The 25053-nt window shown below is 38.8% G+C and overlaps 1 protein-coding gene across 5 annotated transcripts in view; it reads right to left on the bottom strand.

Moving 5' to 3' along the window:
• Positions 1-25053, bottom strand: part of carmil3 (capping protein regulator and myosin 1 linker 3) — an 85038-nt gene that overhangs the window by 24589 nt on the left and 35396 nt on the right. For all 5 annotated transcript variants that reach the window (XM_086075242.1, XM_086075259.1, XM_086075251.1 and 2 more), the window contains exons 8-20: positions 24862-24935; positions 21062-21137; positions 20863-20951; positions 19239-19333; positions 17302-17388; positions 14243-14352; positions 14089-14166; positions 9475-9551; positions 4946-5050; positions 2249-2318; positions 2056-2137; positions 710-806; positions 563-617 (exon numbers count right to left, since the gene is read on the bottom strand). In XM_086075242.1, coding sequence (XP_085931368.1) covers positions 563-617; positions 710-806; positions 2056-2137; positions 2249-2318; positions 4946-5050; positions 9475-9551; positions 14089-14166; positions 14243-14352; positions 17302-17388; positions 19239-19333; positions 20863-20951; positions 21062-21137; positions 24862-24935 — 1095 coding nt within the window. The remainder of the gene's footprint in view (positions 1-562; positions 618-709; positions 807-2055; positions 2138-2248; positions 2319-4945; positions 5051-9474; positions 9552-14088; positions 14167-14242; positions 14353-17301; positions 17389-19238; positions 19334-20862; positions 20952-21061; positions 21138-24861; positions 24936-25053) is intronic.

Here is a 25053-nt window from a genome sequence, read left to right as displayed (position 1 = left end):
TAATAATTATAATAATATATATATATATTTTTATAAAACGTCCCTATAAAAACTGTGCGCAGAATTTTGCAGGAGCTTTGATAAGCCAGGAATATGTCGTTTGGGTTAGAACATTTCTTTCATCAAATTCCTGCCAAAATTAAGTCAAAGATACAAGCCCCTGGAGGCATATTTGTGCATATTCAACATCCCTGTAGTATATATTTAATCAATACACAGAGGCCCCCAGGAATGGATGGGGGGGTGGTAGTGTTGGGCGGTGGGGGTTGTTCAAATGAAATGAGAGCAGATGAATCATCTGTTGGGCCCACAGACAACACAGCTGTCATGCAGGGTTGCATCTTGTATACACGTGGCAGGGTGTTTGTGTTTCGCATCATACACATGTGGACACAACTGTATAAACTGTGACAAGTTCATCCTTGCGGTCATTTGAACACGTGGTTAAATATTTGAGTTTCTGAATTAGCACACATGAGCGTGGGTGTGCATTTTGTCAGTGACGCCACTGCAGATTTGCCTGCATGCATGTTTGTGTGGGATGTTACATAATCCAACTCACACACTCTTCCTCTTGCACCAAATGAACCAGTTTCTGCAGTATTTCATCCAGCACCCTGAGGAAGAAAAAAAAACAAAAAAGAGGAAAACATTCATCATCGCCATCATCCTCACCATCTGCCCTGCTCGTCTCTGACGAGCTCCGTACCTGCCCTTGATGTTGAAGTTCTTCCCCAGCATCAGGTGTTTGAGGGAGGGATGTCTTGAGAATGCTGGGATGACAGCACCTAAATCAGAATCCAAGCCTGCAAAGGTGTTGTTAAAATACTTTTTTTCTTCTTTTAATCAGTCTGTTTGGGAGAGAACATCATGCTTCTTACTGAACTTAAACAGGTGCATCTCAATAAATTATCATTGAAAACTCGTTTCTAACCTTTATTTTTATACTTATAGCATTTTATTCCGCTGACTTTTTTCATGTGCAAAAACTCCCACATAATACATCCGATTTACACCGCTCAAATTTCAACTCGTTTCATAAGTTCAGGCCATCCTGGGAATATATCACCTGAATTTACATTACTTACAGTTTTATCACAAATTTAACGTTAAATATCAACTTTTCCCCATTCATTTTCAATGAAGACAGACATTCAACTTTTTCAGTCACTTTTTACGCCCACTTCCATACATATAACTTATCATCATTACCAGCTGTCTGATACTGCTTGGTGGAGCTGTTGGTAAAGTGCATTGTCTAGGAGGTCGTGGGTTCGAATCTCACCTCCGACTGTGCATTGCAAATGTATCCATAGCCATTATGCTAAATCATATTCATGTATATGAACTGACTATGATATCAGGAAATGCATTATAGTTTTACTGAAATTATTGAATGCATGCGTCCTTACAGCTTTGGTAGCTCTCAGCATTAGATGACAATTTTCAATATAATATACGCAAGTAGCCATGTTTTTCAACAACATAGTTAGCTTACAGGTAACACACATGCCTGGCATTGCTGAGGCATGCCAGCGCGTGGGTTCAAATCCTGGTTGTTGGAAGTTTTTTTTACATTTCAATTTCAGAAACAGTAATTTTCCAATAATTTAACATCCATTGTATTAAATGTCATTTGGCATTGAGGTTTTTACTATATTAATCCATATTTTCAGCTTTTTATTACACTCGATTATTCAATCCAATTACATACACCGTTACAGATGCTTCCATATCCACAATGTTTCAGTGGTTAAAGCACATGACTGGCATGAGGAAAGACAGGGTTCAATTCCCTTTTGGAACACATTTTTTGTTGTTGTTGTAATTTTCACACAGTTTGTCTTTCAATGTCCTTCGTAAGCATTTTATATGCATTCAAATATTAGCATTTAGCTTTTATTAGCATTTAGCTTTCAGCATTCACACGCAATTTCTCCAGAAATTGTTAGTTTAGTTGTCCAATTAATAAAGTGAAACATTTTATTTACATTAAACACAAGCTGTATGTGTTTGCTGCCACCTTGCCCTGCCTCACATTGAAAAATGTCTTACCATTATCCGAGATATCTAAAGTCCCCACACACGAAACTCGTGGAAAGAGCTCCTGAATAACCCCAGCACCTGCAGACCTTAACTGTCAGAGAAAGACAGAAAGAGGCGGACCATGAGGGGATGGACACGGGCATCAATCGACTAAAACATGAATAAATCTCGCCTTTGTAGCAGAGGCTGACAGAGCGTTTACCTCACAGGCGCTGATGTCCAACTGCAAATCGGTGATATGGGGGTTATTAGACAGACCAAGGAAAAGCGCTCTAGAGGGAAACATAGACATTGCAGAATCAGACAGATACAGCAAGTGAAGATTTTGCCTTTTTATCCATTTAACAATGTAGTTCAGCCACCCACTGTTTTGCACCATTCGATGCGCAACGAACACATTTTGGGCAAACTTGAGAAAACAAACTTACAAATAAAACATAGCTAACTACCCCAGTATGAAACTCAGAAACATTCAATACAAGCCAGTGACCATAGGATGCATTTAGCATCATTGTTTCTGTATAAGCGTATGCACACTTAAAAAACGTGGATTTTATACAACAAAACTTTTAGCTACTTGCTTTGTTAAATCCAGGTGGTAACATTTTTGAACGGACAGTGTTTATTCATGTGTGTCCACCTGATGCTCACAAGCACAAAAACACACATGTTCATAATGCGAAACCATCAAAGCTATAGGGGCAGTTTACAGTGCAGTATATAATACTTGTATATGCCTATAGGAAGTTTTAAATAGGAAGCCCACTGTTCCCATTTTGGCTGCAGTGCATCCCACACAGAATTATCTCAGTTTTTGGCGCTTTGGTGTTTACGCAGCTCTTGATGCTGTGTGGGCTTCCTTATTTATCTTGTGTGATAACAGTAGGCTGAACACCTAAGCAGAGCAAGCATAATAGTGAAGTCTGTGTCTGTAGGGAAAGTCAGTTTTCACAGAACCTATCTTGCAACACATTTTGTGATGCTGGCAACTAACACAGGGGCTTCCATCTGTGTTCTTAATTTAAACGACAGTGCATTAATTTCACATTAAGTACCCTATCTTTTTTAAGCTATTGCGAACCACCAGTATAAAGACTCACCCAAAGTGAGAACGTAAACTATACCCCTTGTATAGTATAGTTGTGGCCGACTATTTAAAGTTTAAGCTACAAACAATAAGCCAGTAAACTGAAAAATAAAGAACATTTTTGAGTGCATCAATTTTAAACAAAGCACCTCAGTGCATCATGCAAATTAAGTAGAACATAATCACAGACTGCAGTAGCCAAGGGATTAAAAAAAAAAGTGGGAATCTTGTTGATCTGCTAATGTGGCATTGAGCAAGGCACCTAAACTCAAGTGTTCCTTCGGAGCTTACAAGCATGCATTAAATGCAAAAGAAAATGTTCAAGTATGCACGCATGTAAGTGTGTGATTATTGGGCACGTGAATTTTGTGCTGTTCATCTGGCATACGACTTGAAAACCCCCCCGAATATACAGTGCACACGCTTTGTTTATATCCATGCTGCATTTAAAACAATGAAAGCTATTCAGTCCTTGTCAATCTGATGCGATTGTATTAAATTAAATGGTTGCCAACAATGTTCCCCCATATGTTGAAATTAAAGGTCTTGCTAGAAGTTAATTCCATTATTTGGTTAGATTTAGGTATCATCTGGTCTTTTTGGCAATTCATTTTGAATAATAGTTTTAACTATTTGTGTTGTTACCTTTTGAGTTATGAATGATTTGACCACTTGCTTCTGTTGCCAAGTTGCAAGGTTATCTGGGCATACTTGCAATTGATTTATTTTTTTAAATTAAAAGTATATTTAACAGTTTCCTGGAAATGTGTGAGTTCCCACTGAAATGTACACCTTAAATCAGTGTATGCGTAACCCTGGGGGTACGTAGAGCCAATTAATAATTTATTTCCAAGATGATAAGTAAATATTCTCATTCATTTATTAAGTCAGTCAATAAAATGGCATGTGTGCACTCCAGCTGGTTTCCCTGGGGAGACAAGTGTTTTGTTTCTGATGATCAAAAATTAAATGCCTATTTAAAGGGCATTTATCCAAATGAGGTCCATTTTTTTGTGCTAAATGTTGCAAGTTATATATTATTTATTTTGATATAGAGCAAGAAGAAATTGTCTCCTGATCTTGTCATTTACTACATCTCCTCAGTCCAAATTAACCCATTCACTCCGAGCCATTTTCATTGAAGCAAACTCCTTCGCTCCTGGCTATTTAGCTGGATTTTGACTGATTTTGCAACGCCCACAGAATATTGTGTTCTATTGCTATAAAAACCAAAAGAAAGATTAGAGTCTCTTCTTTCATCAGAAAAAAGTATATTTCTACCCGTTTCGATTTTGAAGCAATTAGCATTAGAATATAGCTAAGTTGAATTATTATTCACAAATCTGTTTAAAACTGTGGGAAAAAAAACGATTTTTTTTAAACATGGCCCTGGTTGATCTCTTATACTCTGCTGCCATTTGCTAGCTGTTTTTTGTAATAACTACTATTGCTTCAACCGATCTCTTCAGAGGCTGCATCAAAGCCTTCTGTATGCTCTAACATAAAAAAACATAAATAATGTATAAATATGTTTTTGGGACACTGGTAATATTTAAAATAAAACGTATTTCTACGTTTTTGGGAGCAAATGAGTTAAGGAGAATTTCCATTTATCAATCAGTTGCATTACGTTTTAGGGAATCATCAACACGTATGCGTACCCATTGTATGATAAAAGTGTCCAGGGGCACAGAAGAGAAAAAAAGGTTGAAAGCCACTGCCTTAGATGTATTACTACTAATACTCCTACCAGACTGGATTTTCACATTTTCAACATGTTTTATTTTAATGGCCTTACTGCCTTCACCTTACCTGAGCCAATCAGGAGGAACCTTCATGGAGGCCAGGCTGACATGAGTCAGGCTGAATGCCGAGCTGAAGAATTGCCGGAAAGTTGGCAGAGAATCTCTCGCTTTCCTGGAAAGAAAGCACAACGAAACATGGGATGCTTAAAGCGGAGAAAGCAAGTGGATGTCTGAATGAGAACAATGAGGCATTTGAGAAAGTGAAAGATGAATGGATAGGAGACTGATGGAGACAGGAGAAATAGACAAGCGAATGTGGTATGCTGAAAGTTTGAGACAGCATTTGATGAGAAAAGTGACAGACACTGAAACAACAGGACAGAATAAAGTGTGAGCTAGAGTGAACGCTGAAGCTGAACAGGTGCTGGCTGAAGGTTTAGGTCAGTATGACATTGATTTCTGTCAGCCTGATCACTCAGACCAATTATTCAGCCAAAGGTTTGGACTACAACATACTTTTGCTGGCCTGTTAATGAAATTACTGTAAACACTTTGTGTTCTACAGTCATCCTGATAAGTAAAGCATACCATATTTACTTTTGAGCATATGACAAAATTGGCTTTTATCGCTTGCATTATTGAGATTTAAGGAGCTTATCTGCATCATAACAGGAAAAATGGCCCTGTATCCTTTTCAACCGCTGCTAAGGTTATTTGCTTGTATGCCCAAATTGTTAAGCCGGGGGGTATAAAACCGGTAGCACGACTCTGGCTTGGAATAATTATTTCTATTGCACTTTCAGAACTTCTATTATTCATGTCCCTGGGAAGCAAGTTTGCCACACAGTAGAGAAACTTTGTAATTAAAATCTTAAAAGAAGATATTTCAACCTTGATAGGCTTACAGAAGAATACTGTGAGTATTATTCCTGCTACCTGAACAAACATGGCTCACACAATTCATAAAAAAGAAAAAAAATAGAAAAGGTGAGAAAAGAAAAAAGTGAGAAATAGAAGCAAAAAAAATTGAATTGGAGTAAATGATGGTAATTAGAGAATGTTTGAACAGCTTAGTGTAGGAAGGTCAGTCTGCTACATTAAAGTCCCGTCATTACTGCTGACATAAGCTTCCACTGAGACAACAGCTCATCTTTGACCCATTTGTGTTAATTAGGACTGAGCCCATGAAACCTCTGCAGATAGATACCACATAAGCGAATCCAGCATCAACGCTTTCCTTACGGCACACCCGCCATCGAGCTGCGTCAGCAACAATATTACCAAGTCTGTGTCACTGTTTATTGTTTCTCATAAGTGTCACAGCCGCAGCTTGTATGATTGGTGAGAGAGGGTACGAGGTGGCCTATTCCCTATTCATGAGTCAGACGCTTATCAGCACACTTCAAGCTTTGCGGGTCTTTGTTGTAACAGAATATTGTGACAGTCTAACCAAAGCCATTGAGCCGGCATGTAATACCAGTGGAGGCAGGATTGGTCGTGAGAAAAGTAAGTGTGGTGATATCTGCTAAGGGTTGCTTCAGTGGCGAAAGATGAGGGGGCAGAAATAATACTCCTTTAGAAAATAACTGCAATGTGACTCAGTAGAGGACAGGCTGTCATCACCAAACAATACTTAAATGTGTCTATTTTGTTTAAAAAAAAAAAGAAAAAAAAGAAATGGGCACGGGGAAATGGTGGGGCAAAACCGGTTCTACTCCCTAGCTACAAGTAGTGAAGTGGACACCAAGAGTCTGATTTACTAAAGGGGTGTGCATGCACAAAATTGTGAAAGCTGACTTACTAAACGGGCACACTAAGGATTTCATCTTCCAAACGGGCAAAAGTGCCATGCAAATTATTTTGTAGACACACAAAAATATACAGTAAATAATTCATTAATAGAATGTGATTTGCCAACCCTGAGAAAAATTGCATTGGTTGTCTTAAAGGCAGGCGGTTTTCGATGTGCATTTTGCTTGTGGGGAATACATTTATAGTACTTGGATGTGAAAACCAGAGATTAGTTTGAACATGTTAAAAATTTCTCTGCGACAAGAAAAAAGTTCTGAGAGCATGAAGAGGTTTTGAGAGAGTGTGGCAAGTGGCTTTGCAATATTTTGCAACACTGAATGAAGCCAGCTGAAAAAGCAACACTCGCTCCGTGCACGTACTCTTGCAAGCCTGCGTCGCTCAGTGAGATACGGGCTTTCCATCCTGTTGAGATGGCGTTAAGTTTGTTGTGAAATGTGAAAAGAAGATGTAGCATTTGGAGTCAGATATTTTATGGATGCACTAAGTAAAAAATAAATCCAACAGGAGAGAATGACTGCTGATTTTTTTTGTCAACCATAGTTACACTGCACCGCTGCACAATGTATTGTTTAGAAGGCGTTTCAATCTGTAAGCAAATTTGATGCTTTTTTTTCTTCAATAAATTGAAGATATATGTACATTTCTACTTTGTTGGGGAAAATGGATGTGTTCAACAAACTAAGCAGTAAGGCCATAATGCGTATTATTGTATTGTCGTGTAAAATTGTATCGAATCATAGAGGTATATATCGTATCGTGACCTGTGTTTCGAGGTATGTATTGTATCGCCAGATTCACAAAGATAACCAGCTCTACTGAAGGCACAAATAGGAACCTTTATCAAAGACAACCACTTTGGTAAAGGTTAATCTTTCCTAGAATTTAGGTCTTAAGATCATGATCCCAAACACACAAGCTAATATGTCAAAGTTAGGTAATGTCATGGCTTGGACTTGCATGGCTTCTTCTGGGATGGGCAAACTAATCTCCATCTTCATTGATTTAACACACAGTGGCAGCAACAAAATTAACTCTGAAGGTTTTAGACAGGCCAAGTCAATCCGTACAGAGCAGGGAAGGGCAACTTAAACGATGATTTTTCATCAGAGCAATTGAGGGCCGCATAGGGTGACACACTTCCTAACCAGATGTATGACAGAAATGCCATTATAAGTAAGGGGAAAAAAAAAGAAAATTTTTTGAACCGATGAACCAAAACATCTCAACTTTTAATACTATACAACATATGTTTGTCCTGCATGTCATTCAATATCCTCAAATTACTAGGCTGGCTCATTAACATGTACAAACAGTGCAGTCAGGTCAGTGAGGTGCATCCCCTCTGCATCGTGGGTAATACGTCACAAAAGCCGCTTGTCTAAGCCACCATATGCATTTTTAACACTATTTAGCGTTTAATACAGCCTGAAAGCCCAGACTTCCATATCCCCAGCCACTTCATGCAGCTCCTCCGGGGGGAGTTCCCAAGGTTCTCCCAGGCCATCCGAGAGACATAGTCCCTACAGCGTGTCCTGGGTCATCCCCGGGGCCTCTCGCCGGTGGGACATGCCCGGAACACCTCATCAGAGAGTTGTACTTACCAGATACCTGAGCCAACTCAGCTGGCTCCTATCGAAGGGAGAGCCCGGACACCCAGGTGAGGAAGCTCATTTTGGTCGCTTGTATCCAGGATCTTGTTTTTTCAGTTATTTCCAATATACCATTGTTGTTAAAAAAAAATTATAGTGCCATTTAGTGTTGTCTAACAAATTGATAATTCCGAAGGCACAGGCTCCTAACAGTTCAAGAAAAAATTGTGCCTATTGGTTCATTATGTTTTGACACGTGACTACACTTTCTACAGAGGGCCTGTAATTGCTTTTTGATCTTGGATCAATTAATAATTGACTTGTGATTGTATTTGGAATATCCAACTGATAGCTAATTAAAGGAACTTCAAGTGACAAAGACATTGGCAAAAAGAGTGTTTTGATGAATGTTTTCAACACAAGCCTTATATTTTCAAATAAACATTGAAAATTATAAAGGGAGGTAAAATAGAACATGACAAAGATACCCAAGAGGGCATTAACTGAGATTTAAAAAAATAAATAATCGAATGTCTGTCTATTCAAGAAAATAGCCAAACATTGTAAAAGTAAAAGCACCCTTATGTGCATTTGAGACACAGGGAGGCAATATAAAAATCTCATTAAGAGCTTATTTAGCTCAAAACATTGTGACTGAACCTAAACAGCCCTTAATCATGAAAAGAACCACATAAAGCACCGTTAAATGGGAAGATGCTGAATAAACTGATATCGTCGTTTGGGTTTGGCAACTGTGTTGGAAGTGAAAGACGTAGAACCATGACGAGGTGTAAAAATAAAAAGAAGAAAATGCACATGCTTAGCATGTCTGCATTCACGAATTTATGTATTTGAATTGCTACTTGGGCATTTTTTAGTTAAGTTTAAAAAAATCTCTTTTGGTAAGACTCAAGCCGTGATTCTCCCTAGGATTAAATGGGAATTCTTCAGGTGGTTCCCACCCACGTTCCAAAAACGTGGTTCTGAGCCGGGACAGTGGGGTCTTTGCCTTGTTTCAGTAGTTGCTTGATTGCAGTTGTGTTGCTATAGCTTCTAATTTGACTGCTATATTTCATCTTCATCATTGTTCAGACACACACGCAGCCTTTTCGCTGAGTCAGAAGGAAACTCAAAAGTTTTCTTGGCAGAGGAAAAGGGAATTGGACTGGAGTGAGATGCAGTGGGGTACACCAACCTGTTAGAGAAGCAATTCTTGGACAGGTTCAGGTAGGAAAGGTCTGCGCAGCAGCCTCTCAGCAAGGCCCCAAACAACTGCAGAGGCAGACACACAAGCCAAGCATCAGAGAAAAGTTCACGGTAATTATGCTGCAAATTCCATTTTGCTCGCTGCCATTTTAACACAATGAAGGCCAGTGAAATTCACATTGTGCATTTTCTCAAACAAACTGTCTTTTCAATAAAATCGTCTAGTGCGTCACATCAGAATTTCACAGAATATGGCTATACAAATTGGGGGTGGGGGAAATTTAAAAAAAAAAGGCTGCATACTGTATGTATGACGGAATATAATTGGAGGGAAAAAGCGATAATCCTCTTGGTCAGATTAGGATGAGGAAGCCTCTTGGCAATGGTTACAGAATGATTTTCATAATTCGTTGCCTTTGTTGCAACAGAAAATTCAATCACAGGACTTCATGATGATGAAATCACATCTGGTACATGTACCATTTTTACAGAGCGTTCTGTGTGAAGGACACATTTGCATGAGTACTTCACTTTACATAGAAGGACAAGTGGACTGTTATTAGGATTATTAAAATAAAATTACTTCATTTAAATAGGTTTTTTTTGGTCCATGTGTGACATGTATCAGTTTTTTTTTAACAGTACAATTCCCATTTATTAAAATCCAACCCGGGCCTCTCATGTATGTGGAAATAAATCAGATATGTAAACAGTATGGATGCTCAGGATGCGTTCATCATGCCCACGGTGTGAACACAGCCTAATATTGACATACAAAGCGCATTAACTTGATGAAAGTCACAATATTATTCCTACTCTTCAATCATTGCAACTACCTCCTCTGTCAAAACATTCCCAAACAATGAGTCCTGTCACAACAAACTTGGCAGCTTCATCGATCCAACTTTCAATGTGGTTAGGGTTAAGGATTTAATGATCTTCATGATTAACAATCAATAGTACTTCTTAACAAAAAAATATATACATTACACAAACAACAGCCCACTAAATTCATTGGAAAACAACAGACTCATGCTACATTTACCGGTAATGTGCCATGCTACATTATGTTCCCAGCAGAGACAACCATTGTATTTTAGGCCACTGTGGACCAAACGGGATGGACATGAGACAGTTTGGGTCACTCATCAGGAAAGGTGTAAGGCAACAAAAAAATAAATAAAGTTGGGATTATTCCACGTAAATACATTCATTTGAAGTGGATCTAAGAAATGTGGTAGTAACATTCCTTTAAACTCCACCATACACAATACAGAAGTAATAAAAAAATCAAGTAAAGCATTGAAAATCATTTTCAATGGCTGGGTTTGACCACACTCCTCTCAATTAGAAAAAACAAAACAAAATAAATTAGCACGGGAGCAGAATTCCTCACTTGTAGAATCAATTTCAAGGGGCATTAAAACTGTTCTGGAGAGTGTAGATGTGTCCATTTAATTAATTCAGCTGAAAAACTCAAAGTGGGTGCAGGGTGTAGAGACGGTCGTTCAGTAACCAGAAGGTTGGGTGTTTGATCCCTCGCTCTCCTCAAGTCATGTGTCGTTGTGTCCTGCTCAGATTGAGTCCTCGAGGGCCGGAGTCCTGCAGGTTTTGGATATCTTCAACACAGCTGATTCACGATCAGCTCATCAGCAATCTCTGCATAAGCTTGATAACGATCCTGTTAATTGGAATCAGCTGCAGTTCAAGTAGGGAAACCTCAAACCTGCAGGACTCCAGCCCTTGAGGACCACAGTTTGGCACCCCTGCTCTAAACTGAGGACAAAGCTTTGTAGGTGGAATTAAAGTGAAAACGTGTGCTGTGGTCTGATGAGTCCACATATCAAATTGAATACCATCTGCTGGCATATTTTATAATCTGTATAATGAATCTTCGCACCATTGACAGACCAAGTTTATGTGAGGTATTGATGCAAATGCTTTGCCCTGCACTATAATGGTAATATGCCAGCAATGGGACTAATCATAACTCATATTGTAATCAATACTCATAAACACACTGATGTGCAAAAAACTAGTAGGTTGCACTTGCAACTTTGAATCCGGTGCTGTGCTTTCCTCTCTGTTGCATAATTCCTTTTTTAAATAGAAAATAATTATGGAAAAATGCGTCCATCACATTATACCCATGGTTTCCATGCATACAGGCAGACGCACATTAAAATTATGGCTATATACCCGGTCACCATTGTTGAGGTGGTCGACCAGATCTTTGGCTTGAAGGTAGTCTGTGCCAATTGTGGCAGAAATCCCCGAACCCGTTGGTAGAGACCAGCGGTGAGGGATTCTGGTAAGTTGAAGGAGTAGTCCTATGGGTATGTTTTAGGGATAGACCGATTAGCGGCTGAGTTGATTATCGGCTTCGATATTCAGCATTTTACAAATATCGGCATCAGCCATAACTTCAGGGAACTATTTATTTACATTTTCAGTTAATGTTAGAATACTTGCTGCTTACCCTGGGAACTCTCTGTGTGCTCTGTTTTTGTTTGAAATAAATACTTAGATAAGTAAAAATTGAATATTTCATATATTTAGACATTTTGGAAAACTTTATTTACTGTAGAAAACTATAGCTAGCTATTTACTTGTTTAAGATTTTATATAACTTTTGAAGACATGCTACTTCCCCTGGGATAACTCTGTTTTTGTTAGATTTTTAAAGGGGCATGAGTCAAGTTTGAGTGTTAAAATAACCGTATTTTTCACCTACACATGTTTTATAAAATTGTGTTGGAAGTGTGTGGACGCGAGCGTGGAAAAAAAGAGTGTCAAAATAATAATAAACCCAGACTGCAGTGCGACCGCCCATCTCCCGGTTGCTCCTTTTGTTCGACCATTGGGCCGAAACTTTGGCAATGTGCAACGGGAGTTATCCCAAACACCGGCCTTGGAGAGGAAAATCTCCCCTGCGTCCCTCGACCACGGTCAAGAGACCGAGCAGGAAAGGATAACAACTGTCTAGTGTGACAAAATGGGCCAAACTGAAGTCGGTGGCGGAGGAGGACGCGGATCAATATTGGAGCAGCGTTGAACAGGTGGAAAGAACTAAGAGGACAAAACGGGACCCACAGATTATTTTCCTCTTGCTAAAAAGGTAAGACGTCACAAAAATGCGATAGGGTCTATTTATTATGAGCAATGCTGAATAAAACTACCGCACACTGACAAACTAATGTCTCGGTGCACTGGGCGCGTGCGCATCGCTGGCTTCCGTTCCGCTTTTTCGCCAGAGGGGTCAACAAATCTGCAAAAACTCAGAAACTTAAATTATGCCCCTTTAAGACAAAGATGTCTATTGACTAAGATTTATTTATTTTTCTAAACGCCAATATTTCACAAATCCTAAAAGTTATGTAATGTTAAGTAATGCCTAAAAATTCAACACATTTAAGAGTTGGAGTTTGTATTTTTTTAAATTTTGATGCCAATATTTCCCCCTTTTATTGAAAATGAATATCGGTTCCAAATATCGGTTACCGGCGTCCTTGATTACTAATAATTGGTATGGAACTTGAAGAAAAGCATATCGGTCTATCTCTAGTATGTTTGGCTTGTAGGGCTGCAGATGGATACGGGCATGCCGGACAGAATGCAGCTTCAGTGGTTTGTGAGGCAACAATTAGGGAGTGGGAAAAGTTCGGCGAGGCCACGGAGAACGACTTCAGGAGGGGTTTGAGGACAATCAGGTTCCTCATTCGACAGAAAAAAATAATCAACACAGTGTATAGTTGCTGCTGATCTTGACTCGGAATGTTGCGGGTTTGTGGTACTTTCAAGACTTATTTTCATTGACATGCCTTCTAATGGGGGAGCAGGTGGACTATTTCTGGGGTTGAGGTCATAGAGGAAGTATTCAAACTTTATGAAAGGAATAAACATATTGTTAAATAAAAACCTTCCGTCAGTCAGGGCTCGGCATGATTCCCTATAACAAGTTTTGGTGCAGTACTTGTAGGGCTTGCAATATTGTGCAGGTGTGACTAATGTTATGGCCAGTGAGAGTACCCACTCAACTGATACATCAGCTCATCAATGTGAACGAGACTGATATCACAGTGATGAGGATAAATTCAATTTAGTGTATCTCCATCTTTCACGATGATATGTCAGCTATATGGTATGGTAAGCAGCAGAATGGCCATAAAAAACACATGCCCAGTCAGCTCTTATCACAATCGCCTACATCCTCTCAACTAAGGTGCCCACTAAAACAGCCAGAGTGCAGTTCAGTCAGCCTTTCAGTCCGCCTCTGTGATAGCCAGCAAGGGCAGACACACATCTAAACTCACTCGGAACTCAATTGGCATTGTCATCCTTGTTAGTGTTTGTGCTAATGCAGCAAGACACTATTTTGTGCGAGAAGTGTCTCTGTGGCACATTTAAACGTTAGAAGTCTCCTCTCAGCTGACAAGGTTGCATAAAAAACCTGATGAGACAAAATAATTATTCTGTACAAAACTGGCTTTCTATTCGGCATCACTCAATTGACTGGTTTATATTATGCATGCCATCCCGGGTCTGTGTTTTTGGCCTGAATCAAAATGAGATCAGACAGCATATGCCTGGTGAGTGTACAAACCGAGTCCACTGTGCAGTCCGTCCCAGACACATCCAAATGCACTAGACAGTTGGGCTGGGCAAGAAAAAGGTACAGATTCTGCACAGACAGGAGAAGATTGTTAGCGTATAAAACATATACCTTAAGGTAATATGTATTGACGTACGAGTCTCACCGTGGCATCCTCTCCAGACAGAACCCCTGGGTTTTTACTAAGGTCCAGGTGTAGCAAAGAATTGGAATAATCGTCACTTGAACACAATGCCTGGGACAGAGACACAACACCTATAGTGGGGAAGGTGGAGGAAGAGGGAATTACAGCATCTGTATGAACAAGATGCAAACATTTTTCATCATCATCTGAAAATTGTCATATAAGCAACTCGTTAGCAATCAGCAAATGCAAAACCCAATAATGGAAGAAGGTATGGAAGCTTGGCAGCACTTTCTACTACTGAGCTCTTACAGCAGGCTAATATTAAACAGGCTTTTGGAAGAGGCCCCCCAACCCTGTTCCCGATCCCTCTTTTCGAAAGGAGACCCTAAAAGCTGGGACAAAGGAAAAACATTCTCTCAATGGAGATTGCTTCACTTTACAGTCATAGGACCAATGAGAGACCTCATTAAAATAGTCATCCCGCCACAATAGTGTAGGGCACAGCGCGCCACGTGGAATAAATGTGGCAATAAAATGGGAAAAAAATATGAAGTCAATATTGATCAAGAGGTTGTGTGGCTTAATACAGTATTAATACAATGTATTTTCACAGGAGGATGCCACATTTAAATGTGTGACAATGATGGCGACAGTGAAAATGCCCTACACAATGATGAACTATAAATATGCAATACTGCAAAATGTGCAAATGCAATATTATTCAATGAACACATTATTCTGTGCCACAATTACAGAGTATGTTTTTAATCATAGCAAAATAATTTTAACCACTCACTAATAAAGCTGGTAAAGCAAGGAACATAGGAAAGCTGAAACTTCTCATATTAACTGAAATGAAAAGCAATCAGCATTTTAATTTATTTCAACCTATTTATATTTGAGGGCCCACCCCCCTAAAAGGACTACTATATGTATATGTATTCATACAATCTATATAAAATAGAAGAAACAGTTTTTTTTTTTTTTTATTATCCTTCATTTGCAGTAATTAGAAGAGAAATAAGAGGGTAAAGGGTGTCTAATCCCCTCTTTAACCATCAGCGACTACTCTCTTCTGGAAGGAGAGATTTGTAAAGAGTCATCCAGCAGCGTGTATGATCAAAGCTGTGAAAATAGATGGTTTATATAAAGCACTGTCTGAAAGTCTAAAAAAAATATATATATATTTTAGAGAGGTGAGTATAGTAAGTAAGCAAGATTAGAATGGGAAATAATTTATAGATACATCAATATATCTAGCATGTAAAGTCCTAATTAAATAGGGTTTCAAAGTCGGCTGTCAAGATCACCCTCTAAATGTGTCTGAGCATACATAGTGATGTACAGTCCTTTGCTAAGGAGTGTAACTCACTACAAATATCTCAATCTTTGTTTGTTTGTTGTAGTTGTAAATCAAAGTGTATACTGAATGTAATGTTTAATGCTCAACTGCTTGCTAAACTCAATAAAAATGCTCAATTAATATGAATTAACTACATGTTGATATTCTTATTAAAATCATATTTCTAAATGTATTATTTTTAGCTGGCAGTTTTCTACCCCAAAGCACCATTGCATTTCAATCATGAAAGGTTCGGGTCCATCAGCTGAAAATAACAGGCGCATAAATTGTATACGGCACTTCCGTTGTTTTATCTACGTTAGGACCAGCCAGAGGTCATTTCCTCTGAAGTGGCAGCTTAAATATTTAGAACATTTGCTCATTGAGGAATTAACTTTGGCCTCATCACATAAAAAACGACATTTGACCTTTGACAGGCAATGGCTAAAATCAAATCATCTGTAAAATGAATAGATTTCTGTATTGTCTGGGATAAAAGCAATTTAAGTGGGACACTGTCCTAATGCCAATGTGGGATTTCAGAGAAATAAAGACTTATTTTGATTTTGACCTGGTTATTGTTTGGATAAATGCAGTTCTGTCATGGCTCAGTTGCATTATCTTTGTGGCTAGTATTAGCACAAATATAGTAGTATGGTTGTTCTAAAAGGGTGCCACTATGAAAAATAAAATAACAGTCTGTCTAAAAGCTGGTAAAACCATTTTAAGAACAAATAAAAAAATATTTAAAAAAAAGGTGGCATGATGACAAATTTGCCTGTTTTGAAACACTCTACACCAGTTGTGGGCATTTTAATTTACAAAGGGGCCACATGAGTAACTAGAAGGCTTGCTGAGGGCCAAGCCAGTATGCTAACCTCAATTTTGTATTCATTTTAGTGTATTTAGAAAAGGCGTTTTATATTATTGATAGCAATGTACAGTATAATGATCAGTGATGACTTGTAAAAATGGTAAATGATACTTCATTTTATAGTGCTTTTCCACCTTACAAGGCCCTCTAAGCGCTTTACATTTCACTACTCATTCACTTACTGATGACGCAGCATCAGGAGCAACTAGGGGTTCAGTATCTTGCTCAAGGATACTTCTAGATGGTCACAAAGGCATGGGATCGAACCCACAACCTCAGGGTTGGGAGACGAGCACTCTACCTATTAAGTACATTATATGAAAATTGTATATGAAATAGTAGCTGCATACAATGTCCCTCTTCCCACCAGCGTGCAGGAAATATGAACGTTGCTAACATTAGGATCACGGTGGTCATTTTTGCTCGTCTCTTTTTTTAACTAGCTGCCAGCGTAATGGAAAATTAGCTAAAAAGCAAACGTGTCGATAAATTGGCAAAACTGTAGACAAAAGTCATAGATCTTGCTAACTCTCTCGTTCTAGCATCCACGTGTGTGCACATAAAATAGAGCACAACTTTCAAAGTAAAAGCACCGCATATTTTACACTTTACTTGGAATTCATGGTGATTGTGAGCGGTCAGAGACTGTAGGTGGAACGGATGTGGCCCCCGCACCATACTTTGCTAAGGGTTCCGCTAACTTAAAATTTTCATATGTTTTCACTCCCATTACAGATACTGTAATTGCCTTAAACTGGTTAATGACCAAACTATTGCTTTTCAAAGCAATCAGAGGGCATATTAAGCTTTAGGAGGCAAATTTGTGTGAGGACTCTCCAAGTATCTAACATGATGTCTTACCTTTGGAAGAAAGCGAAGTCTTTGAGATATTGAGGAGGCGCAGGCCCTTGTTTAGACGGCACACTTGTTGAATCAGATTGGAAACTCCTGGTGTAAGGCAAGACAATGACAACTTTAACAACACTAATAAAGTAGCTATTAACCAAAATCAACACAAACAAAATGAGTGCTTTAGCTGATGAGCCACCTTATCAAAACAGCAAAATGAGGAAAAAAAAAATCCTACCCACATTTTTAATCAGGATTTTCCTCCAGATTAAATGATTATCACCATTGTGTCAAACCATAATGTTTCATAGAAACCATTTTTTGTTACTGCATAATCGTGTTAACATAAAGAGCAATCAAAACAATACCTCACATTGCTTGGCTGTGGTAATAATAAGCGAGGAAACAGCAAGACGGCTTTTGCTCTTGAAAACCACATTTAAAAAAAAAAGAAAAAAGAAAAAAGAATGGTTTCACAACATCCACTAATGAAGCATACTATGAAAAGACCAGCCCACACATTTCTGCTGCTTTTTATCAAGATAAATTGCCTCACCCCGCACGTCACCAAAAACTAAAATACAAAAGACATACCCACAAATATGGAACAAGAAAAAATGTACAAGCCACCAGCATGTGTTGCATGACAAAAACACAAAATTAGTTATAACTGAAGGCCCTTGTGGCTTGCGCATCAAGTCAAAATCTGCTTCCTCAGAGCTTTTTCCTTTGCCTGTTCATAAGGAATGGGTGGGCGAAGTCCACCAGCAAAAAGAGGTGCTGTGGTTAATACCTTTGGAAAGGTCCAGTTGTATAATCACAGTCACCGCTGTTGAACTTCTAATTAGCCAAAGTTCTTTAAAGTAGTGCTGGGCGATTACTCAAGAACTAATATTCACGATTATTTTGCTTGATACTGGGATTAGTTCCAGCACATCCGTTATCCTAGTGAGGATAAGACTTACAGAAATGAAACAAATGAAAGACTGAATGATTTTGAAGTCACATTTAATAAAAAAAGTTTCATTCATTGATTTCAAAATTTCATTCATTCAATTACCAAAACTCAACTACTCAGAACTACTACATCCTCATGCCTATCTATCAAAGCAAATGCATGGGAACACTCTTCTTTTTGTGAAATTCAAAATGACCTTGAAATTTAAGCCGCTTGCATTTTCATTCTTCCGCAGTCACGCATTTGCTGCATTGCATCTTTGCACACGTTCAAACCAAGCACCCATCTTATCTTTTTATGGTATTCATTGTTCTACTTTTATTTTCACGTCTTGGGAGATACTGTGCAAACCTGGGACCCCAGTTGTCGTATTTTGAGCCATATCATGTGCTGATATGACAAAAAAAATCCTTCAATCCTTGACAACTTCACATTAAATATAACTTGAAAGAACAACCATAAAATAAAATAAATATGGAGTACACACTTATGAGATAAGAAGAGTAGAAGAAAGTTACTATTGACCACTATACAACTCATTTTTCACAGATTTGGGAGAATATGTGCCTTTGAGTATTGTTATATAATCTATGTGTCTTTTTTCCTACTGTACCTTGTATGTCATCACACCTCTACCACAACAAGTACTTACTCTGCAACTTTAACGTTGCACCCACATGTATGTTACGTTTGAAAAGGAAAGTGTTACGTGATGTCAGCAATATATGAAACGCATGCGATTCACAAAGAAAGAGCATGTGCACATATTAATAATGTGAAGTACTGAGAGAGGCCACTCATGGATGAAGCATCAAGGACAAATAAATATGGTTAAAAAAAAGTAGAAGGTGAAAACCAGGGATCACTGAGAACACATATTGATTTAGAATTCTTCAAAAGCAACCAAAAGCAAGGATCAGAAGCAAAGGATCAGAGATGGCCCGAGAGAGCATGAAGAGGAGGCGAAGGAGGAGGAAGCTCAGGCTGATACCTTGGTTGTCAAGCGTGTTGTGAGCCAGGTTGAGAGAGTGAATCATGGAGGCTGGATTCTCTGACAGAGCTGTTGCCATTTTCTGAGGAAAATCCCTGCAGGAATAAAACATGTTCAAAAAAAAATACTATGCAGTTCCATCTAGAGTCTCACATTTAACCATGATCAAATTAACAATCCAAACTATAATTTATTCTTGAGCTTAATGTTTTGTAATTGTCATTGTTCATTTTTTTAAATTAATTTATTTATTTTTGCCTTTCTCTGTTTTGTAAAATTAAAAAAGCATTTGGTGTAAACTTTATTATTTAAAGCCTTCATTATAAAATCACCAACGTGTCTGGTAACAATCCGCATGTCTGATGTTTCTAACACACTAATCTGTGTCACAGTTATGAGTAATGAGTAGATGAGTAACCAAAGATCCTGCCTACAAATGACTCTGATTTGTACATCGATGTGTCTGACACTTAGACGTGAAGCAAACTTTGACAAAAACTAACTTTGGGGCTGTGCACTCAATACATGGGGAAAATTGTGGAATTCTACTGTTTAGTGGATGTCAGAAATCTGTGAACAGCGCCTCTGCTGGTTGAAGCTTGGTAGTACATTACATTTTCCTTCAAAACATAATCAAGAATCCACACAATCAACAGAACTCTTAATTAATAGTTGATCGATTATTATACCCTTTATTAGTTCAATCATGGGTACAATAAATAAAATGATTTAATATCTTGTGGTAATGACCTACTTTAATGCTTCCGGGGATATAATTATATTAGTTTTGAGTTCATTTACAAATCTGAGTAATTTCCCATTCCTTTTAGAAGACAGACATGCTTGGCACACTGATTTTTAAATAACATAATGAAGCAGGTTTTTCCACTTTGCTTGCAAAAGAAAGTGGTGCAGCACTTCCACTGCCATACAAATTAGCTTAAACACTGAATACAACGTTAAGCACAGATGACACAGATCGTTTGCAAGCACACCTAATGGAGACTGTAATGAGAAACTAAAGCATACAGCGAAAAACATACTGTCGAACTTCTATCCATCATGAAATATTAAATGTCATGTTTGAGACCGAGTATCATAACAAGTCATACTGGTTTCATCCTAGGATGTTAAAGCATATATTATGATAGAATATGCTATTTTTAAGCTCATGAAAAACATCTCAACTTTTTTCAAAAATCATGTCCCAAGACATGCAATTCATTTGAAGTATTCCAAAATGAGGAAACTATGCTGCCTGCCAGATGATTTTGGTAGAGAAAATCTTCTGCAGGCAGGTGGGGAGATGTGACATCAATATGTGTTGAACACAAAAGAAACAGAACTAAAAAGGTCAGGCTAGTGAGAAAAAAGGAGCGTGGTTGGTGAGGTGGGAAACAGAGATGAGGTGCGGTGCAGGTGAAAGGCCGGGCAGAGATGAATGTGAAAATAAAAGAAGCAGAGAGGAGAGACAGAGGGACAGAAAAGACCGGCGAGCAGTGGGAGGACAAAAGAAGAGATGCAGCGAAGTGTGAAGGTGCAAAGAAGAAGAAATGTGGCAGAACAACGGCACTTTAATGCAAAGGTGACGAGGTAGGTGGGAGGCTGTCAGGAAGAAACCTACGATTTTAGTCCAGCGTTTTCCAGAGTAAGTTCTTCCAGGCTGTTGGACTTGCTAACCGTATGAAGGACCTGCTCCACCACTTCTGATCCCTACAGAGTAAAGCAGGATACAAATTACCTTTATTAAAACATCATTGCTAACTGACACTGTGAAATCAGACAGGAAAGGAGGCAATGAGGAAGATTTAAACACTAATTACAATACGCATGTCTCTGCAGTACAGCTTGGTGAACCAAGTGTTGTACGCAATGGAAGCCACAATCACAGCCAGGTCCCTGGAACACACAAATCAGATCCATAAATAGGCTAAATCAATTTCTTGGAAACATCAGTCACAGATTCATACAGTCACATTATTGCAGCTAAGCTTCTTTGTGGCTGCCTGTGCAGTTTATCATCTAGAAAGGGAGGACGCTTTGGGACGGAACGCTGTCTTAAAGATGACTGATACCACTAACACACTAAGGAGGAGAAACAAGGAGGGAAAATAAGAAAGAGAGAGAGAGAGAGATATTGAGAATGACTGAGTCACAGGATTATTGGGTTAAGTCAAAGTGTGTGTTAGCAGCTGACCTCAGATGCAATTAAATCTGACCCGTTACCTTCAGCTAGTAAAACCACAGCTGCCCAAGTGTGTTTACATATGTCACTTTGGAAAAGTGTGTATGTGCGAGTGAATGAGCAAGCGAAAGGGAGAGAGCTCAAGGTCAAAATGTATGTTGTTTAAGTATATACAAGCATGTCAGTCTACACATGGATATAAATAAAGGATTTCCCCACACCACCATTTAGTAGATACATTAAAAAAATAATAATAATAAGAAAACAGAGATCTCTCTCAGAGTGGTTGTGTTGTATAGCCTACATGTGAATGAGCCCCCCTCTCCCCCTCCCCCAAGGTGTTCAATCAAACTCAGTTTTGCTCTACCTGCTGTACATCACTGTGCAAACAAGCAGTGGCACAGTGATGGGAAAGAGAAAGAGAACAAGCCCAGCGGAAGACAAGGAAATACAACAAGAATCCAAGACAAAGGGGAGTGAAAGTGTGATTTAGCCAGAGGGGGTCAGTCCTGTTGCAAGTGACTGCAACAGCCAAGCTTCAGGCTGTGCGTTAGCCCTGACTAAAACAGCTGAGCCTCAATGTGAAACATGATGCGTGGTGTCAAGATTTATCATCAGCACAAACTCTTGATTCATATATTGACAGCAGGGTGTGCAGTTGACCTCTGAAGTCTTACACTCATGCAGTCTGGTGGTCCATCTTGTTCTTGCTTAGTGCAAAAAGAGGTTTAGTGCAGAAAGTCAGTATTTTACAGCATTTTACTATATTCATCCATGTGTAAGATAAAGTTGCTGAAAATAAGCATAATACGATATCTAAATGTATGGCAGGGGAGTTCGCAAGGTGGGAGGGGGTGAAGGGAGATGGAGACAGAGAGAGAGAGAGAGAGAGATGAAAGGAAAAGGGAAAAGGAAGGTAGAGAATGATGGAAAGTGAAAAAGAAAGGAGGAGAGAAAGATGGAAAGGGAGGAGAGAGATGGTTGGAAAGGGAGAGAGAGAAAAAGAGAGAAAGTGAAAATGCAAGGGGGAGAGAAAGAGAGATGAAAGGAAAAGGGAAAGGAAGGAAGAGAGATGGAACATGAAAAGGAAAGGGGAGAGAGAGAGAGAGAGACAGAGACAGAGAGAACAAAATCAGACATAGGTTTAGTCGGTTGAATATGAACTTCAACAGGTGAGCTCTTCTATTGAATGTGGGGTTGTGGGCGCATGTTTTGGGAGAGAAGAACAAATAGATGAGGAGAGGAAAACAGGAGACATAGAAATGGATGAGATGGCCTCAGAAAAGGGCTTCCACATTCAGTGAAGGGGAACGAGCTGTGACGGTGTTCAGTCTGTCATCAGTCAGCCAATGAATGAATAATCACCTTGTAGTTAGCAAGAAAGCTGTAAATGGGTCCAATCAGGGCAAGATTAAGGAAATGGGAACGTAGAAAGACACAAATGGGCTGAAGAGGTTCATGTGCCACAAATAGACTGTGACGCATCGCGTGGAAAAGGCAGTCACTTAGAATCTCCTTCCCATATTCTTGCAAATAATTTCATGATTTCTTGAGCAAAATGATCAGTTTGCTTCTGCTGGCGTTTAACAATTAGAGCTTAAAACTTCGACTGAAATGCAGGTGCGTAGTGTTTAGTGATGCATTGGCACAAGAGAACAAATCATTCAAGAGAGGCCTTTTAAAGCTGCGACTGCCGACAGCTTCCCCAGAAAAGCCCCATACCAAATGAATGATCGGGAGGAAAACTTAAGTGCTGTGGGGGTTTTTTGCACACCATTTAATTCATTAATATATGCATGAATTGCTGCTATCGTGCTTCGAAGAATGGCTTTGTTATTTACCCACAAGTCTTCCCCCCATGATTATGTAAGCATTTTCAAGTTTGAACGCACAGGATGCTCTACATACAAAGTGCTGCGTTCAAGAGCAATCATCAGCTAAAAGAAGGTAGGTTGAACTCTGCTTTTATAATTCAGCTGCTGTCAGTTAATGTGGAGAATAAAGAGTGGACATTAAAAATGGACACAAAAAAAGATGCCTCAATTGGGATACAAGAGAAGACATGACATTTTACAGTTGTTCTCCCGTCCTATGTTCAGACACTGACAAGCATATCATTCATCTCAAAAAAAGAACTGGAATTAAGCCAAGTGAGAGAGAAATGACAGACTAATGCACTCAACATTAAACCCTGCGATGTTCCTCTTAGGCAACCACTCAACCTCAAGACGATGTAAGATACGGAGTGACAGCTGATGAGATTCTTACACTTAAACAACACTTGCAAATAGAATAAAGACAGTATCAGACTAAAGTTTACTTATTAATGTCTATATCAGCAAAGTCTATTAGAATAATCATTAAGACCATTTTAATTTGTGTGGAAGAAACTGTATATGTTGTAAATGGGTGCTTATTTTGCTGATACACTTTCAAGCACATTTTCCAAACAATTATTTGAAGTGCACACAAAATGACTAACCTATTTACTGGTGATGGTGGTTAATTATGCTGTAGTGTATAATGCCAAATGCTGAGACATTATCCATTCATCAATTTTCAACACAAAATGTTGCAAAAGTGTTTCTTTGAATTTAGTGTTAATTGTCTTGAAGAATCTGGTCAAATGAAATGCACTGCTACGCTCAGTTCAGTCTCAACTCATTTATGGACTTGAACATTATAATTGAAATTACTCCAACTAAAACTACATATCACAACTATACCACTCCACATGTCAAGCAGCATCATTCTGCTACATGCAACAAACATGGAAAAAAGAATTGAGAAGATTCGGAACCCCTTTCAACCCAACAAACTACAGTAATTTCTGGACTATAAGGCGTACCCGACAATAAGCCGCGCTAGCTAAATTTGGGCAATACTCAAGTTTGTTACACATATAAGCCACACCAGACTGTAAGCCGCAGGTGTTTTAATGTTACCGCACCGGGTTCCTGAGGGCGCAAATTGTCTCGCTCTCGTTCTGTCTCTCCTAGTGTATTTTGGCTCACTTTGTTTGTTTTGCTCTGCCTGACACTCTTGTGCTTCCTTTATAGTGTGCCTCCTTGTGATTTGATGGGTAAACCGCACCTTTGTATTAGCCGCAGGGTCGAATGCAATTTAAAAAAGTAGCGGTCTATAGTCCAGAAATTACTGTAGATGAAAGGTGAAAAGAATGAGTCCGCTAAATAGTCTGAATTTCTTCACTATATAAATGTGGTTCTAAAAAAGGCAATATTGTTTGAATGTGTAAAATCTGAAGTGGCATAATATTTTGGCTGGCTATAATATAGATACCTACGGCAGAAAATTGTGCCTTTGAAAATTAACAAATTACCTCATCTTTATCTTTCCCTATAGTTAAATTTATTGAAAGGCTCACTACTAATTGTGAAAAACCAGTACGCCTACATACAAAGATGGAAATTGTGTCACCTGCTGTCAAGATGACTGAAGTCCAGCAAGTTTAACTCCCGGTTATCCTGAGAGTGGTAAATGGTGTCAACATCCTGAAGAAGCAATACAAGAGCGGTTAAGTCAGAGGAGAATAAAGCAGATAGGTGTGAATTAAATGACAATTTTAACAGCATTATAAGGTACCGTTTCATGTTACGAACATGTTAGCAC

This window comes from Leptonotus elevatus, chromosome 1 (genome assembly GCF_054856555.1).
Source record: "Leptonotus elevatus isolate MCC_2025b chromosome 1, RoL_Lele_1.0, whole genome shotgun sequence".
NCBI classification, from domain to species: Eukaryota; Metazoa; Chordata; class Actinopteri; order Syngnathiformes; family Syngnathidae; genus Leptonotus; species Leptonotus elevatus.
This window is presented reverse-complemented; position numbering and strand designations above follow the sequence as displayed.